The sequence below is a fragment of the Podarcis liolepis genome, assembly GCF_965112155.1.
Source record: "Podarcis liolepis genome assembly, chromosome: 6".
NCBI classification, from domain to species: domain Eukaryota; kingdom Metazoa; phylum Chordata; class Lepidosauria; order Squamata; family Lacertidae; genus Podarcis; species Podarcis liolepis.
The window spans coordinates 87317796-87337373 of NC_139559.1; the positions used below are offsets into that span (position 1 = coordinate 87317796).

At 47.6% G+C, this 19578-nt stretch overlaps 1 protein-coding gene across 1 annotated transcript in view; it reads left to right on the forward strand.

Annotated features, from left to right (window-relative positions):
* The first annotated feature begins 6196 nt into the window (after window positions 1–6196).
* RXRG (retinoid X receptor gamma) overlaps window positions 6197–19578 on the forward strand; it is a 77992-nt gene continuing 64610 nt past the window's right edge. The window contains exon 1 of the mRNA XM_083506820.1: window positions 6197–6334. Within this exon, the coding sequence (XP_083362946.1) occupies window positions 6268–6334 (67 nt within the window). The 5' untranslated portion in view covers window positions 6197–6267. The remainder of the gene's footprint in view (window positions 6335–19578) is intronic.

Here is a 19578-nt window from a genome sequence, read left to right on the forward strand (position 1 = left end):
TTTGGGTTTTGTCTGCTGCGTAGCACGTCGTCACAACTTGTAAGGTTGCAGATAGGCTCTGGCTCAGGTGATAGGGATGGGAGAACGCTCTCGCCATCCCTATGTGAAGGGTATTACGTTAAAGGAATCCAGGGACTCGATGGTTTGGTCAACCCCTGTGAGGGGGTTGTACCCGTGCCTGAGTCCAGGCGGACATTTGGGTGGTGGAGTTGGCCCATTCCCGGCTTTCCGCTTATCCAGGTGTTCCCCCTTGGCTGACCTATGCTGGTGCCCTGGGTCAGCGCTACCTGTATGGCAGGGAGCTAGTCAAACCAGAGCCTATGCAACAAGTCACTTTCTGTAATCAATAAAGTTGTGGCCTAAATTCTGCCAAAAACCAAAACCAAAATTTGAGTCAAGTGTGAATTTATTTAGGGGGGAGGTTTCTGGGTCTGAACACGCAAATGGGGAGCTGCCTGTTCTTTTTCCTCGTGGGACACGAGCTGGGATTAGGAAATCTGGGTACTAGAAACTGGTGCGCTGCCTCCACCTGAGGGCCCCTGCACTGGGAGTTAACAGTATATTAAAAGGGAACCCCAGAACCTTTGGCTACCAATTCTTGCTTTTTCCTAGTGTGCCCCTTTACAATGTGCCTTCAATACACATTGGCTGAGATGGCCAAGTTCGTAAATTATGCAAAATTCATCAGGAAGGTGAACAAGAAAGCTGGGGTCCCTTTCCAATCTGGATGAATAAGTGTACACACACACAAGAATCTGAACTGATGGTGATGCAACGCAAAGGATCTTGAGATCATTGTGGGTCTAGAAAAATAGGGGTGTGAAATATACTCAGAGTTGCAAAGTGATTTCATGCTCTTTATTCAGCTCATAGTGGTGAGGAGGAATGAATGAAAGTCCCCTCACAGTATCTGCTTTATATACATTATTTACACAATGGGCTGCACATGATTGGCTAATTCCAGAATTCTACTGTAAGCCAATCAGGTTGTGGATTCACTTCTATCTGGAGCAGGATTGGGTGGTTCCTGCCAACCAATCATACTGCTGCATTGTTCTAGGACCAATCAGACTGCTGCATTCTGAATCCTATTGTTCTAGGACCAATCGGACTGCTGCATTCTGAATCCTATTGTTCTAGGACCAATCAGACTGCTGCATTCTGAATCCTATTGTTCTAGGACCAATCAGACTGCTGCATTCTGAATCCTATTCAACTCAGTTCATAACACCGTGGTTGTCTTTTGCTGCCCAACTTCCCAAGGGTCTAAGTCCATGATTGGTCAGAGATGAATGGATGGAGGCAGGATGCAGTGAAAGCAAGGCAGATCTTTATTTTTCTGTTGCAACAGAGTTCCCTCCCCTCCTTGCAAGGAGGCAAAAGAGACCCAGAACCAAGAAGAAACATCTCTTTGTAGGGTTGTCATTTTGGCATAGAGAAGAAGAACACCCCCTCTACAAACTGTCAGAAATTGCCTCACACGTAAGGTGGGATTACTGTGGCTCAGGCAGGCCAAGGTGTGATATTCCTGAGGATTTAATAATAATAATAATAATAATAATAATAATAATAATAATAATATCTTTATTGTCATTGCCCCCCTTCGGGGACAACGAAATTACTTGACTGCTCCATAAAAACACTAATTAAACAATACAGTATAATACAGCAAGGGAGGTTAGATGACTTTCAAAGTCCGGGCTTCCCATTCAGGGCCGAGATCGCTCTGGAGAAGAAGCTGTTCTTAAGACGGCTCATTCTTGTCTTCATCGTCCTGTATCTCCGTCCCGACGGCAGGAGCTCGAAGAGACAGTGACCAGGATGCGATGGATCTTTTACTATGTCCAGTGCCTTCCTATGGCACCTTGTGGCATAAATCTACTCTAAGGTGGAGAGTGGGCAGCCAACAATGCTCTCTGCTGCCTTAACAACCCTGCACAACCCCATCCTGTCCTGGGTAGTACAGCTTCCGTACCACACACATAAGCCATAAGTGAGCACGCTCTCAATGGCACAGTGATAGAAGGCAAGCAGCAGTTTCTGCGGAAGATGTTTTTTCCTTAGTATTCTCAAAAAGTACAGTCTCTGCTGCGCCTTCTTCACAAGCCCCCTTTAGCAAGTTTCACTTAGTTCCAGACACAGTTTACACAGAACATTAGCATTTGATAAGACAATTGGGATGCCACCAGACATCCCTCAATGCAGAGCATCTGAGCAAACAATGACAATACCAAGATATTGTCAAAGATATAGGAGAGGAATCCCTTCAGGAACTCCCCCTGACTACTAACTGCCTACGTGTTGTCAGGCAAGGGAGATTAAGGAGACAGAGGAAATATTGAGAGTCTTTAGGAGAGCCAAGAGGGCTTTTGGGTTGCTCTCCTGTACTACAGTGGACGCTCGGGTTGAGAACGTGATCTGTGCGGGAGGCACGTTCGCAACCTGCAGCGTTTGCAACTCGCAGCGCTGCGTCTGCGCATGCATGGGTTGCGATTTGGCGCTTCTGCGCATGCGTGACTGCTGAAACCTAGAAGTAACCCGTTCCGGTACTTCTGGGTTTTGGCGTGTCTGTAACCCAAAAAAACGCAATGAAGCGTCTGTAACCCGAGGTATGGCTGTATTTCAGACATGTGGTTTACATACTTACGTATGTGTGCAATTATCTTGTGTACAATTATCTCACCTTGTGCAATTATCAAGATTGATTCTATATTTGAGACCTTAGAATTCCTATAACGGTAGCTTCATGGAAACGTTAACCCTGCGTGCCACAGCAGTGAAACAGCAAATCCATTGCCAGGGAATAAAAAAGGAAGAGGAATAAAAAAGAAAACTGGTTTGCCACAGTCGCAGGGAACAGGTTCCTGGGCCAGATGGATCTTTAGTCTTTTCCAGCAAGATCCTTCTTCTCTTCTTACAACAAGGAAATAGAGAAGCCTGAAGAATCGGTCAGCTGGAGATATAGGTATATAGAAAACAAATTGCCCAAGAGTAGCCATGCTACAGATTCCACTTGTTAAAAGATTCACACATCTTGCTGGCCACATTACCTGCGGGAAGAGTGTCTTGTTCCTGCAGCCTTGGTTGGTTCCCACTTGGAGCATTTAAATGCACAGCCACCATTTCCAGGAGGACCTAGTCATCCTATAGTATTTCCAAACAATGGGTGGAATAGCAGTGGTCTCTTCTGAGAAACAAAACCACTGCCCCCGTTTTCACCAGCTCTTTGCTGCGTTTTCCCAGAGCGGGATTCGCGTTTTGATGAGAAGTTACTGGATGTTCAAGTCCTTTGGTTCCCATAGCAACCCATTTCCTCCCTGCTCCTCCACCCTCCGTCCTGCAGAATTGACCTTTTGGAATGTGCTGCTTTCAAACTCTCCCATCTCAGATGAAAACATCGGGGGTTTTTTCCTCTGAAACCAGAGCTACTTGACATATGAATGCTTTTAACAGTGCAGCTCCAATTGCCGCTCCGTAGAAGAGAAACTATTAGAGAGAGACGGCAAGGACGAAGCAAAACCACCGCAGGCTTGGCTAGGAAATGATGATTACTAAGAACGGAGGGAGCTTGTTATTATGGCTGGGGGTCTCTCTGGTTTCATAATAAAGTTCTGAACCAGGCAGGTTTCTGCTCTCCAAAGGATACTCCGTGTATATAGCTCATTCATTCACAGACTAATATATAAGCTCCAACCAGCGTTGCCATCTCCTCCAGAACAAGGTTGTGTCAGGTTTGTTTTGGTTTTGTTACATAAGGAAATGAAGCAAATAGTGGAGTTTGGACACCAGCAGCCAAAGCTTCTCCAACAGCATTTGCACAAGATATTAGACTTGGTTTTTCCAGAGATCGGTTTATTGGCTCTCTGAAGAATCTAGTGGCTCTCTGAAAAATCCAGTGGCTATTTATTTCAGAGGTAGAAGCAGAGGCGGCTTGCCCCGTCTTACCACTTGGGGTGAAAGGGAATTGCCATCTCCTGCCCCCCCCTACGCTACTGATCTCAGTCTCCGCTCTGCTCAGTCGCCTCTTGTTTAGTGTGGAACTCACTGCCGATTGAGATTAAACACTGTACTCTTTCGGTGCCTGCTAAAAACATAATACAGTGGTGCCTCGCAAGACGAAATTAATCCGTTCCGCGAGTCTCTTCGTCTTGCGGTTTTTTCGTCTTGCGAAGCACGGCTATTAGCGGCTTAGCGGCTACAGGTATAAACTCGTTCCCGCAACTGCAAGCCTCGACCCATAGGGAGCATCTGGCCATTGCATAAGCCTCGTCCGGCCTCTTAAGCAGTCCCTCCTGACGCGCTTACATAACACAAGCCCCGACCGCCGCCATCCCAGTGACCCCAGAAGTTAAGATCTGCAGCAAGCACCCCGCACCTCCGATCCCAGCCAAAGCGTCCCCGGACACCTGTCCCGCCGCGCCTTTGCGCAGTGCTCTGCAGAGCGGAGCGATGAGCCCGGCCAATCCCAGGCAGGGCAAGCGGCGACGAAGGCGGAGAGAGCGAGGCCCAGAGGGAGGAGTCTCCAGCAATGCCATCGACGGCCCCGCCGCAGCTCCGGGTCCTGGAGCCCTCCAGCTGCCGACTGCCTTTATTTTGCTGCAGGAGCCTCGTCTGCACCGGGATCCTCGCGCGCTCTCTCCGTCTCTCCATGCCTTTTAGGTGAATGGCGTGCTTGGGCTGACTTTGGACGACCCACAGCGGGGCTTCCCTCGGCCGCGCGACCAGAGCTCGCCTTTGCGGTCACTTTGAGAAAAAGGAAAAAAAACTCGCAAGCAGTTTCGTCTTGCGAAGCAAGCCCATAGGGAAAATCATCTTGCGAAGCAACGCAAAAACTGAAAAACCCTTTCGTCTTGCGTGTTTTTCATTTTGCGAGGCATTCGTCTTGCGGGGCACCACTGTAATAATAATAATAATAATAATTTATTTATACCCCGCCCATCTGGCTGAGTTTCCCCAGCCACTCTGGGCGGCTTCCAATCAAGTGTTAAAAACAATACAGCATTAAAATTTAAAAAAATTCCCTAAACAGGGCTGCCTTCAAATATCTACTAAAAGTCAGATAGCTGTTTATTTCCTTGACATCTGATGGGAGGGTGTTCCACAGGGCGGGCGCCACTACCAAGAAGGCCCTCTGCCTTGTTCCCTGTAACCTCACTTCTTGCAGCGAATGAACTGCCAGAAGGCCCTCAGCGCTGGATCTCAGTGTCCGGGCTGAACGTTGGGGGTTGAGATGCTCCTTCAGGTATACAGGACTGAGGCCTGTATTTAGACAAGCCTACTTGGGTGCTTGGAAACTTGAAATAATTTTAATCTGCTTTAGTATTTTAACTTAAAATAGTAATAAATAAATAAATAGTCACTGTAACAATAATTTTATTTATTTTTTAAACCCAACCCAGGAAATGAAACATAGTTTTAGGGAATATCATAGAGGCTGAATCTTCACATGTATAAAAAAGGTATAAAAATATATGTTTTTTGTTGTTTTTTAATAAACCGTTTAAAAATACATATGGAATTTACCAGTAGCTCACCAGCGCCATCTAGTGTCACATTTGTATGATGCACTTAAAACGTGACATTTGCAGCTGTATAGGTGAGTCATGGGACGTGGGTGGCGCTGTGGGTTAAACCACAGAGCCTAGGACTTGCTGATCAGAAGGTTGGCAGTTCGAATCCCTGCAATGGGGTGAGCTCCCATTGCTCAGTCCCTGCTCCTGCCAACCTAGCAGTTCGAAAGCACGTCAAAGTGCAAGTAGATAAATAGGTACCGCTCTGGCGGGAAGGTAAATGGCATTTCCGTGCACTGCTCTGGTTCGCCAGAAGCAGCTTAGTTATGCTGGCCACATGACCTGGAAGCTGTACGTCGGCTCCCTTGGCCAGTAAAGCAAGATGAGCGCCGCAACCCCAGAGTCGTCCACAACTGGACCTAATGGTCAGGGGTCCCTTTACCTTTACCTAGGTGAGTCCAGAGATTCTAATTAATTCTTTGCCAAAATAATAATATATGTTACATAGGAGATACTGTGTTTGTCAGACGCTGTCTTTCTTGTGCTAGTGTCGAGAGAGGGAGAGAGAAAGAAAGACCCCAAAGCAGGTATATCCACAAACTATTCCAGGCAGGTCAAGGTCTGAAAGATAAATTTGTAACTTGGATGAGACTGCTGGGATGTGTAAACATGCCATCATACTCTTTGCCCTTCCGCCAGCGTTGTCTGTCAGAGTTGTTTTGGTCCAACACAACTTTAAAGAAGGAGTAGATTGAAGATGGAGACACAGCAGCAATACACCTGGATGAGCCACTCCACGAGGGTAGATCGGTTTCCTTGTTTCTGTAAGTTCTTCTCGCAGTCTTTAAGTTTATGAAAGGTTATGATTACTTCCCCTTTGTGCTGAAGCTTTTGGCAGAGAGATATGCGTTTGCAAGGTGACTCAGGGAAAAGGTAGCTGCTTATGAAAGCAGTCAGAATTAATTCATGGGGGAATTTCTTTCTCTTTCTTTTTATTGAATTTTGCTTCTTACATACATCCATGAGAAAAAAACAGCCCAATATTCGAACCACAAATAACGATAAGCAAAAACATAAAACACGTATTAACTAAATGTTTTTTCCTCTGCCAATTACCAATAATTGATATTCTAACTTATCAATCATTATTGTTCCATCCTTTTGAGATGACTTCCACCCACCTCAATGTGTGTCATACTTTTCCGTAATTAACTGCCTTCTTTAGATGTTTCTCATTTCTTGGTACTATATGATTTAATTATAGTAACTGTTTTGTATTTTGCAAAAATCAGTCAAAGCATAATAAAGGTTTTACTTGCGAACAATGTTTTTTAAAGTAGATTTTATAACACTCCCATTCCTTACTGAACTTTTGGTTTGTTTGATTCCTAATTAATTATGTCATTTTAGCAAGCTCAATGTATTCAAATAATTTTATCTGCCACTCTTCCTTTGTTGGAATCTCCTCTCCCTTCCATTTTCTGCCAAGAAGTATTCTTTTTATTTTATTTTATTTTATTTTACTGTATTTTATTTTATTTATTTATTTACGTTCTTATGTTACATCGGTAAAGATTATAATATTGCATTGCAATGCTTATTATCATATAATTTTCAACATGTATACAAAATTTATGTATAAAGTTTATATACCTAAAGATAACAAGGAAAAAAAACCAAGGACAAAAAAATCTATTCCAAAGTCATGTCTGTACCAACACGTTGGACTTCCTGTCTGTCCTGTTGTATATTCATTTTTTACAATTGAATGTACTCTTATTATTGTATATTTCTTTACATTTTGTCTAATACATTCCTCTAAGTATTCTTGCCACTGTTGTGGCATATAAAAATATCCTTCTTTTATTGCTTGGGATATCTGGTGCTAGTAAACCCAAGAGAAATGCATCTGGCTTTTTAACAAATGTTTGTTTAAACTTTTTTTTAAAAAAAATCTTCATAGATACTATCCCAAAAGTTTCTGATTTTCTTACATTCCCACCACTTATGCAATATTGTCATGGGGGGGGGATTTCAATCAAATGTTCCCAGTTTGAATTTGTTTGCAAAAAAAATCTAATCCTCCTAATTTGATTTTGTACCAACTGTTTGTTGGATTTAGTAATAGCAGGTGGGAAATAGGATATGAAAGTTCCAAGTTTGGCCATCTGATCTGTACAAGTTTTGCTTTAGGGTAAGTCATCAACAAGAATGGAAAATTAGGTTTTCAAAAAAGTACCTCTCAAAACGTAAACGGAAAAGTGTCAACTTTCCCCAAAACTGAAATACCGCATTTTCCCGTCTATAAGATGCCCCCATGTACAAGACTCAGTTTAGGAGGACTCAGATTTAAGAAAATGGGGGAAAGACACTATCTGTGTATAAGACGCACCCTAATTTTTGACATTATTTTTAGGGGGGGAACCCCCTAAAACGACTAAACAACAACAAACAGGTCTGCCTTCAGATGTCTTCTAAAAGTTAGATAGTTGTTTATTTCTTTGACACCTGGTGGGAGGGTGTTCCACAGGGAGGGCGCCACAACCGAGAAGGCCCTCTGCCTGGTTCCCTGTAACTTCGCTTCTCGCGGTGAGGGAACCACCAGAAGGCCCTTGGAGCTGGACCTCAGTGCCCGGGCAGAACGATGGGGTGGAGATGCTTTTTTAGGTATACTGGGCTGAGGCCGTTTAGGGCTTTAAAGGTCAGCACCAACACTTTGAATTGTGCTCAGAAATGTACTGGGAGCCAATGTAGGTCTTCCAGGACCGGTGTTATGTGGTCTCGGCGACCGCTCCCAGTCACCAGTCTAGCTGCCGCATTCTGGATTAGTTGCAGTTTCCGGGTCACCTTCAAAGGTAGCCCCACGTAGAGCACATTGCAGTAGTCTAAGACCCATACTGATGGCAAAGGTGGCAAAGTGAGCTTCAACCCAAATTTATGGGGGAAAGCATGAAGACTGGTGCTGTTTTAGGGTAATGGCATGTGTTGTTGTTGTTATTGTTTAGTTGTTTAGTCGTGTCCGACTCTTTGTGACCCCATGGACCAGAGCACGCCAGGCACTTCTGTCTTCCACTGCCTCCCGCAGTTTGGTCAAACTCATGCTGGTAGCTTCGCGAACACTATCCAACCATCTCGTCCTCGGTTGGCCCCTTCTCCTTGTGCCCTCCATCTTTCCCAACATCAGGGTCTTTTCCAGGGAGTCTTCTCTTCTCATGAGGTGGCCAAAGTATTGGAGCCTCAGCTTCAGGATCTGTCCTTCCAGTGAGCACTCAGGGCTGATTTTCGTCAGAATGGAGAGGTTTGATCTTCTTGCAGTCCATGGGACTCTCAAGAGTCTCCTCCAGCACCATAATTCAAAAGCATCAATTCTTCGGCGATCAGCTTTCTTTATAGTCCAGCTTTCACTTCCATACATAATGGCATGTAGACAAATGCAATTTAAATGGGAACGCCAACAGCTGCAGAAACACAGTATGCTCCAGTGTGGCTAAGCTCCATAGCACTGGGGATCTGTGTAGATGAAAAGTCATAGAGTGCTCAGCTTGACCATTTTTATATGCTGGTCCACACAGTTGCTAAGTGTGAGACCATCCCAGCCCGTAATGTTGTCCTGCCACGACCAGATTCTCACCCTGTGTTTATGGAGCATGTTGCTGTTCTTTAAGCTGCTGTTTGGGCAAAGCCTAAAAAACACTACATAGCCCAAACGAACAACAGAGAGTTAACCTGACATTTAGGTCTAGAGCACAAATCCCCCTTTGTCAATAAAACCGTGTCTTTTCAAGACTGACTTTTATCAGATAACCTTTCCCCATAATTTTAAGTTGTGCTCACTTCACCATCTGCAGGTCTAAAGATTGGTTTAACTCATGGGTAGGCAAACTAAGGCCCGGGGGCCGGATCCAGCCCAATTGCCTTCTAAATCCGGCCCGTGAATCAGCATGTTTTTACATGAGTGGAATGTGTCCTTTTATTCAAAATGCATCTCTGGGTTATTTATGGGGCATAGGAATTCATTCATTTTTTTTCTTTTCAAAATATAGTCTGGCCCCCCATAATTTCTGAGGGACAGTGGATTGGCCCCCTGCTGAAAAAGTTTGCTGACCCCTGGTTTAACTGGTATATATTTATTTGTGTTTCTGTGAGGTGTGGGGGTTTTTTGTTTTGTTTTTAACTGCTGAAGATGGAGTGGAATTGGATATACCCTGTTGAGACTGACAGAGATGCCTTGTTTATTGTCCGAGTGCCCAGTCATGTTTAAAAACACTGCAGGGACAAAACCAAACTAAGTGGCTTAACCAAGAGATGAGAAGGAACATAGATCAGATGTGCTCCTGAGGAAATGGAGCATCCAAGGTTCTTTAAAGTAAAGGGATCCCTGGACATTAGGTCCAGTCATGGCTGACTCTGGGGTTGTGGCGCTCATTTCGCTCTATGGGCCGAGGGAGCCGGTATTTGTCCGCAGACAGCTTCCGGGTCATGTGGCCAGCATGACCAAGCCGCTTCTGGGAACCAGAACAGTGCACGGAAACACCGTTTACCTTCCCGCCGGAGCAGTACCTATTTATCTACTTGCACTTTGACGTGCTTTCGAACTGCTAGGTTGGCAGGAGTGAGGTTCTTTACAGGTGTGCTAAAGGAGGAAAGGAGACTGCAGAGATGCTGAATGAAGTCTTTGTAACTGGATCACTGGAAGCAGGCTCTGTGTGATCCATCTGCTCAGGCCAGGCATGTTCTGGAGGAGGTTGTCATAGAGGACCAGGTTCGTAGTTTGGTGGCGCTCATTGATCTTTGCCGCTCAAGGCTTATACAATCTCTGTGGCGTAGAATATCTTCTATCAGTTTTTCATCTGTTTGTTATCTTAGCTGGCTCCCAGTCCATTTCTGTGCCCAGTTCAAAGTGCTGGTTCTGACCTTTAATGCCCTTTACAACTTGGGCCCTCTGATGTATCTGATCAAACACATTTTCTCTCCTGTACCTCCCTGACCCTTGAGGCTGTCATCTGACAATCTTCTCTGAGTGCCCCTGCCAAGTGGGGTACAAATCATGAGAGAAGGGGCCTTTTCAGTAGTGGCCCCTCCATTGTTGAATGTTCGCCTATGAAAGACCCATCTGACACCATGGGGAAAGATGATGGCAAGTTCAACTTGGAAGGAAGGAAGGAAGGAAGGAAGGAAGGAAGGAAGGAAGGAAGGAAGGGGCTAAGATGGCAGACATTTCAATCCATCAATCCCTGGAAATGTTGGCTTCAAACCATTCCAGAGATAATTATTAATGATCTCATGGATCCCCCAATTAAAAAGGTAAAGGGACCTCTGACCATTAGGTCCAGTTGTGGCCGACTCTGGGGTTGCGGCGCTCATCTCGCTTTATTGGCCGAGGGAGCCGGAGTACTATGACTCTAATAGCAGCCACACAGGGATCGTGAAAAGGTAAATGATAAAAAGAAAATATTATCTCCCCAATTATACAACTATATTTTAATCAAAAAATTTCAAGAAGGCCATTTTGCCTGCAGCTTGATGTTCTCTCTGTAAACGGTGCATCTCCAGCAGCAGCTAAAGAGTTAAATCCAGATTCAAATGGCCAGATAAATCAATATGACTGCCATGCAAAAATTAATTAACACAGAGACAATTGTGTAAATTCCTTCCAGTAACAAACTGTTAAATAAATGAAGCTATTTCTGAATCTAGATTAACTCTCCTACCACCATCCATGATTTTATCATCCAGGAAAACTGTCCACAAAGGAAACTGTAGTTAATAAATCTTTGCTTAGGAAGCAACTAAGGGGATGAGTGGGTGCAAAGGTCCAAATGCTGATTTTAAATAGCTCTTAAATCCAGCTCTTTCTTAGTACTTGTTCTCTGCTGTGCTTGGCATTTAGCTTTCTTTCTGAACGACAACCGGGTGCATGGCTGATTTAGCTCTGTTCTGCCACTTCTCTTCTTCCCGATTATCCATTCATCTCTTCCTTCACTTCTAATTACAGTATACTGCTGCATTTGTTCCCCCTCCTTTTGTTGCTCTTGTTAGTTTAGCTGGGCAATGTAGTTCAGCAAATTGTTAAACCCATCCATGAGGCCACAGCGCAGGGCATATGCGCAGAAGCTGGTGAGCTGTGGACACACTGGCTGAAATCAGACCATAGTGTTCGAAGCTGTGCGGCACAGTACAGCCATTGTGGCTTCGGTGGGTACAACTCTGTTGTCGTTGTTGTCCCACTGTCATCTCTGGTCAGGCAGGTTTATGCAATCCTCCCAAAGCCTGTGGATTGTTGCTTGGTCCAATTCAGTGCTATAGAGGGGGTTTCTGCAAGAAAAGTGCCAAGGCACTTTTGTATAACAGTGGTTTCACTGTTATACAGTGGTTTCGCTCCTTTCTCCTGGGCCGTGTTCAGAAAGTGGTGGTGGGGGATGAGTGTTCAGACCCTTGGGCCCTCACTTGTGGGGTGCCTCAGGGTTCCGTCCTCTCCCCCATGCTTTTTAACATCTATATGAAGCCGCTGGGAGAGATCATCAGGGGGTTTGGGCTGGGTGTCCATCAATATGCAGATGATACCCAGCTCTACCTCTCTTTCAAATCAGAACCAGTGAAGGTGGTGAAGGTCCTGTGTGAGTGCCTGGAGGCGGTTGGAGGATGGATGGCGGCTAATGGATTGAAGTTGAATCCTGACAAGACAGAAGTACTGTTTTTGGGGGATAGGGGGCGGGCAGGTGTGGGGGGTTACCTGGTCCTGAATAGGGTAACTGTGCCCCTGAAGGACCAGGTGCACAGCCCGGGAGTCATTTTGGACTCACAGCTGTCCATGGAGGCGCAGGTCAATTCTGTATCCAGGGCAGCTGTCTACCAACTCCACCTGGTACGCAGGCTGAGACCCTACCTGCCCGCAGACTGTCTCACCAGAGTGGTGCATGCTCTGGTTATCTCCCGCTTGGACTACTGCAATGCGCTCTACGTGGGGCTACATTTGAAGGTGACTCGGAAACTACAGCTAATCCAGAATGCGGCAGCTAGACTGGTGACTGGGGGCAGCCGCCGAGACCACATAACACCGGTCTTGAAAGACCTACATTGGCTCCCAGTACGTTTCCGAGCACAATTCAAAGTGCTAGTGTTGACCTTGAAAGCCTTAAACGGCCTCGGCCCAGTATACCTGAAGGAGCGTCTCCACACCCATCGTTCTGCCCGGACGCTGAGGTCCAGCGCCGAGGGCCTTCTGGCGGTTCCCTCATTGCGAGAAGCAAAGCTACAGGGAACCAGGCAGAGGGCCTTTTCGGTAGTGGCGCCCGCCCTGTGGAACGCCCTCCCATCAGATGTCAAAACGATAAACAACTACCTGACATTCAGAAGACATCTTAAGGCAGCCCTGTTCAGGGAAGTTTTTAATGTATGATATTTTAGTGTTTTTTTGGTTTCTATGGAAGCCGCCCAGAGTGGCTGGGGAAACCCAGCCAGATGGGCGGGGTACAAATAATAAATTATTATTATTATTATTATAAGGCAAAAGAAAGAGAGAAAGAAAGAAAGAAAGAAAGAAAGAAAGAAAGAAAGGAAGGAAGGAAGGAAGGAAGGAAGGAAGGAAGGAAGGAAGGAAGGAAGGAAGGTTCTCGATTGGACATGAACCTGCCTAGAAATGCAGAGGGAAGGCAAATGTGGATGAGCGCTCCAAGTTGGTTCAAAGTCTTTGCTCTGCCTTGTTTCCTGCTGTGGAAGGTCATCCTACTTCAGCTAGCATTTTGTGAACGTTGGCTAAGTTTGTATAAAACAGGAGTCTCTTAGATTTGTGCCTTGCTGAAAGCACCTGTAGCAAATCCAACCAGAGCCTGCATAAGAGACACGAGAGTTCACATGAGGTTTCGCTGTCTTTCTTTGGTGACCTTTCTCGGTGACATTCTGAGTTGTTCTTGAAGCCCAGGCAGGATGGCTGAGTGCTGCTTCTGCAGCAAAAGAGGCCAGCTCCCTTTTCTTTGCGTAACAGAGGGTGATATGATGGCAGTGTCATTTCTGCCAATAACCATCTCCACAGATGTCTCTAATGCTGGCCACTTCCTTACCTGTGTGTCTTCATTCAGTCACGGTCCAACTCACAGCCACTTGCATATTGATTGCAGCAATTGACCTTTCCTTACTTATTGCTCCCTGCAGAAACTGGAAGAATGGGCACTCAACAGAAATATCTCTCCGTTATTTTCTATTAGGAGAAGAGTATAAAAATGATCTGGAATCACCGGCCCCGTTCAGATATAACAGCAAACAATGGTGAATGAGCTGCAGGCATCGGACTTCCCTTACCCCAACCCAAATAATAAGAGACCAATGAGACTGGTTTTGGGTCAAAAAAGGCCACAACTTTATTGAATACAGATGAAAGAGGTTTAGCTTGGGTATGGGACAATCGAAATACTTCCAGCCCGCCCACTGGAAGTGATGCGTGGTCAATGCAGATGGGGGTTCCTAATGTTGGGATACTGGCGGGAAGATGGGGGCATCAGGCAGGCCCCCAGCTGGCTCCAGCCCCCAGCCGGCAGCCAGTCTCCCTTGCAACAGCATAAAACAGCGACGCGAGCCTCAGATACGTTTAGAGACCCTTGCACGCTCTGTCAGCAGAGTGTGTAAATCTTCTCACAGCAGAAGAGGTGGACAGAGAAATGTGTAAGCATAATGTACAACATTTACTCAGAATAGTTCAGGAACAGAGGAAAACATGTCTGCTTCCCTTTGTCTCCAGCAAAACAGCAACAGCACAAAAGCTATATACAAACGGAAGTTCCCAGCAAGTGCTGGAAGTAAACAGGCATGTGACGCACAACAGTCATGCCTGCTCCTTTTTTAAGGTGGACCGGAACTATATCCTAACACCTAAGACTTACATCAAATAATAGGGTGACCCCTGCAGGGACCACCGTCTGGGGGAGTGCCTTTGGCCCTGGCCCCCCAGGGCACACGGACATGGCCACTGGGACATGGGATACCCCAGAGTTTGGAGGGGCAGGCGGAGACTACAATCTCCCCTCCATCCAAAACAAAGGATTGCCCCAATGCCCAATCAGTTGTGAGGGTTGCTATGAGGTAGGCAAAACCAGGGGCTCACAGTGCCACTTAGCCCAGTGGGCAAATTCCTACCTGGCTCCCTTAAAGAATGGCGACCACCGTAGCCACAGCAAAGTCATTGCTTAAGTCAAAGCTTAAACACAGCAAAGTCACTGCTTAAGTCAAAGCTTAAACCAAGGGTGGGTGGGCAGGGGAAAAAACCTGGCGAAGGAACAAACAGGTAGTGCCCCAGGTGTGGGCTGCTTAAATGGGCAAGGGGTGAATCCAAGGGAAGCCAAGTTCCCAGCTTGCATCCCCATTAGCCAAAGCTGGGTGCAGGCCAGGATCCAGCTCCTCATAGATGGAGGGGGCTTAAGCCCCCACCGCCTATCAGGAAGGGCACCGCTGTTCCAGTTCCCTCAGCGGGGCCCCAGTGAAGCCTTTGCCATCCTACAATGCCATGGCACCAAAAGGGGTGAGCGGACTTGGGCTTAAATCCTTCCCAGTTCCTCTCCTCTTGGGTATACTAGAGCAGGGTATCAGAAGCACCCACTTCCAGTTTTTAAGCTAACCACAGTTGTCAAGCCATAGTTTGCAAAGCTATTTCAAAGAGAGTTTCTGATTCTAGTTTGCCCGTAAATTGGAAACCATGGTTTGTCAGTCCAAATACCACGCTGAACCATAGCTGACCTTGGTGTGACATCTGAACTGAGCCACTAGTGCACATATTATGATCAAATCTGCAAACAATCTAGAAAATAACTCCCCCAAATCCTATTAAATGGAAGAGCACCAAAGTTCCAATACGATGTTGGCCAACTTCAGGTTTATGCATTTGCCTTCTAGGATGCGGGTGGCGCTGTGGTCTAAACCAGTGTTTCCCAACCACTGTTCCGCGGCACACTAGTGTGCCGCGAGATGTTGCCTGGTGTGCCGCGGGAAAAATTAAAAAATTTGAAAGATTTTTTTTTAAGTCAAATTTTCGATTGGGGCGCCGTCACTAGATGACCCCTGGGGTTCCCTCCCTCCCTCCCGCTCTGCGCCTCCCTCCTCCTCCTCCCCCTCCGGGGAGGCCCTTCCTGGCTCTCGGCCAAGGCTTGGCGGCTGCCACTCACTCACTCGCTCACCCACCCGTCCCTCCATCCCTGCACCCAGCCTCTCCCCCTCCGTCCCCGGCGCGGGGGCTGCCGGGATCCATAGTCCCCTCACCCTTGGGCTCCGCGCCCGCGCGGGGTGCGCAAACTACGTTTCCCAGCGTGGCCTGGCGGGCCGGGCGTTTTGTTTGAAGCGCTCTTCTCCCGGCCATGGAATGAGCGCAGCGGCAGTGGCCGGGCGGGCAGGGGCTCTTCCGCGCAGACCCCGCGCAGCCTGCCTGTGCCCCCGCAGAGATCGGGCGGCAGGATGGAGCCCGGGGATCCCCGCGGAGGCGGAGGCTGCCCCCCAGGTAGGGCTGCGTCGGGGGTTTTTTATTTTTGCAATGCTGCATCCGCGCCGGAGGGGACGCATCGGACCGCGGGGAGACCCCTTGGCGGGCGTGCAAGGCAATGCATGCGTGCAGGCATTGCATGGAGTGCAGTGCAATGCAATGGCAACGCGGCGCCCTGCATGCATGCATGCAACTTCCACCGGCGCTCCGGACTTGGCAGATGAGGGGGGTCCCCAGTGGGTGGCAGAGAGAGCCGGGAGGGCGAAGGGGAGCCGGGGGGAGCAGCGCTGCTCCCCGAGCCGAGCCCGGGGGGAAACTTTGGCGTCGTTGCGCCGGGTGTTGGAAGCGGAGGCTGGTGGGGGCCCCTCACCTGCAAAACCTGGTCGCCTCTCATATATTTCGTGCATTGCATTCATCGCCCGCTTTCTCCTCCAAGGAGCTCCCGGGGGCGCGCGTGGTTCTCCCCGTGTTATCCTCGCAACAACAGCCCTGCGAGGTGGGTCAGGCGAGTTGCCCAAGGGAGCACCCAGGGATTGTCCTGGCCAGGTGGGGTGATTTGAACCCTGCTCTCTGCCCGGTCTTCGTCCTCATTTAGCCCGCACATGTGCATGACTGTGCATGACTGAGGTTTCCCCCCCTCGTCTTGGCTATGGTGTGAGTCTGTGCTGTTAATTAATGGGGTTCTGCCTTCGGAGAAGATGAGCCAGCTCTCAAGGAGGTGATTATGTAATTTGCTAGCAATTCATGTCCCTCCCGGCGTGACGCTGCGCGCTGACGTCACGGGGCTGTAATGGTGGTGTGCTTCGAGATTTTTTTCATGAAACAAGTGTGCCTTTGCCCAAAAAAGGTTGGGAAACACTGGTCTAAACCACAGAGCCTAGGGCTTGCCGATCAGAAGGTCGGCGGTTCGAATCCCCGCGACGGGGTGAGCTCCCATTGTTCGGTCCCAACTCCTGCCCACCTAGCAGTTTGAAAGCACGTCAAGTGCAAGTAGATAAATAGGTACTTCTCCGGCGGGAAGGTAAATTGTGTTTCCGTGCGCTGCTCTGGTTTGCTAGAAGCAGCTTAGTCATGCTGGCCACATGACCCGGAAGTCGTCTGCGGACAAACGCTGGCTCCCTCGGCCTATAGAGCGAGATGAGTGCTGCAACCCCAGAGTCGTCCGCGACTGGACCTAATGGTCAGGGGTCCCTTTACCTTTACTTGAGTGGGTGGTCATGGACCAGTTCCAGGTGTTCTAGGAAGAAACTGATTTTTGATCTATTTCAGTTGTGGTTTAGGCCTGGTTTTGGTAAGGAAACTGCTTCGGTTACCCTGTATGATGACCCCTGTCGGGAGAAATGGGTCCCAGCTAATTCTCCTCAACTTCTCAGTGGCTTTTGAGACCATTGAACATGGTATCCTTTTGGAGCAGCTGTCCAAGTTGGGTGTGGGTGGCACTGCTTTGCAGTGATTTTGGTCCTAACTGGATGGTTGTTCCCAGAGGGAGTGTTTTTCAGGCCTGTGGAGCTTTCATTGTGGGTTCAATTCTATCCCCTGTGCTGTTTGACATCTACATGAAATCACCGAGTGGGGTCCTACCTGGAGGGGTGTTTCCAGAGGGTGATGCTTGGAGAGTACTATTCAACCCCGTGGAGCCTTCACTGTCTAATTTTATCTCCTATGACACACTTTTTTAGATATGCATCATTTCATGACGCAGTAATTCAGTTTTACTAGCAAACCGGAGGTTAAACTGACTGCTTTCCAGGAAGTGCAGGGAGCGTTTGCACAACACAGTTACGCACTGCAGCCAACACACTAACATGTCGCAACACACAGTTTCAGAAAGCTCTGCCCTAGGTTTGTTTAGCATCTACATGAAACCACTGAGTGTGGTTTTCTGGAGGTTTGGAGCAGTTTGTCAGGAATATGCTGATGACACGCAGCTCTGCTTCTCCTTTACACCTTCAGGTGAGGTAATGAATGAGCTGCCCTGTTGTCATGCTTGCGTAATGGACTGGATGAGAGCCAACAAACTGAAGCTCAATCCGGTTAAGACTGAGGCGCTGTTAGTGGTTGAATGGATGAGAGGTTGTCTGCTCTCCCCAAGCCTCACTCTCTTGACACTTCCCTGCAAGTAGGACTGGAACCAGTGCAAAGTGGTGCCACCCACACCCAACTTGGACTGCATTTTCTGAAGGATACTGTTATGAGAATCTTAAGGTCTCAGATATAGAATAAATATTCATAAATGCACATCTATCTAAATACATAAACAGTGTGTCTGAGTATGGAAGAGCAAACCTGAAGCCATTTTGACTCTCTCAGTGACCTCAAATATTCCTCTGCAGTAAGTGAGGCAAATGGGGAAAGCCTTCCCATTGTCCTTTTGCTTACAAATCCTGTCATAAGGGCATCTTTGTGTAGGAATAGGGTGAGCCTGTGATCTGGATTCAGGAACTAAAATATTAACCATCACCAAAGAATGGCCAGGCTGCCCAGGTAATGCAACCAGTAGCCATTATCAGGTATCCTGGCAGACAGGGTTTCTGCTGTAGACCTGCCTCCTATGCTGTATGTATGATGACTTTGGGGTGGTCTTTGGCTAAGGGGGTTGGGCAATGTCCAAAGTCTTTAAAGGTCCCTGCACACTTTTGTTCAGGGTCTCTCCCTCCTTCAAGGAGGGGAGGGAACTCTCTTGCAACCGGAAATGGAAGATCTGCCTTGCTTTCCACCGGATCCTGCCTCTATCCATTCTTCTCTGACCCATCATGGACTTAGGGGACTCAGAGCCCCATGGAGAGTTGGGCAGCCAAAGCCAAACCCCAATTTTTACATCAGTACCATGGTTGATGGCATCAAAAGCCACTGAGAGGTCAAGGAGAATGAATAGGGACACATTTCCCCTGTCTCTCTGTACAGCCGTTTAGAACAGTTTATGGCAGCTCCATGGTTGAACATTGTCCAAAACCTTGCTCTGGCCTTGATACGTATCTGGCCAAAGGACCTTGCCTTTTACGCCTGGGTTGTGATATTTCCCATGCCCATGCCTGGAAGAGGTTCACCCAACCCTTGACCCCCTCTGAAAGCCAGGAAGTGGAGGCCTTTCCCCCCCCCCAGTTGGCTATTTTCTCCTCTTCTTCCACCCACCCCCCTCTTCCCAGGGAAAGTTTGCCACACGCTTTTCCATTACATGCCTGTTCATGACCTTTCCGCTCCAACAAGAAAGAGTTAGCGAAGCACATAGGCTCCGATTCTTCTGCTAGCACAAAAGATGGGATTGTTGGCAGCCCTGTGGCACAGAAAACATCTAATTGACTCAACTTTCCCTGCTTGGGCTCTGAATGTGTTTTCTGCTCGAGGGTATATCTCAGCATTATAGTGGCCCTCTATGAGGATGGGAAAATGCCTTGTTCTGTCACAGGCTAGGGCTATGTCCATGTGCAGGGCAATCTCTGGAATAGCTCGGATCATTTTCGGAACAAGCGCCCCTCACACGGGGCTGGAGAGCAAAACAGTGGGTGGGTGAAGGGAACGACAAGCCTGGCACGAAGGACTGTGTGATGAGTCAGAGAAAACCAAGACGGCCACTACCTTTCCTCAGTGCATGAGTCAAAAGAATGG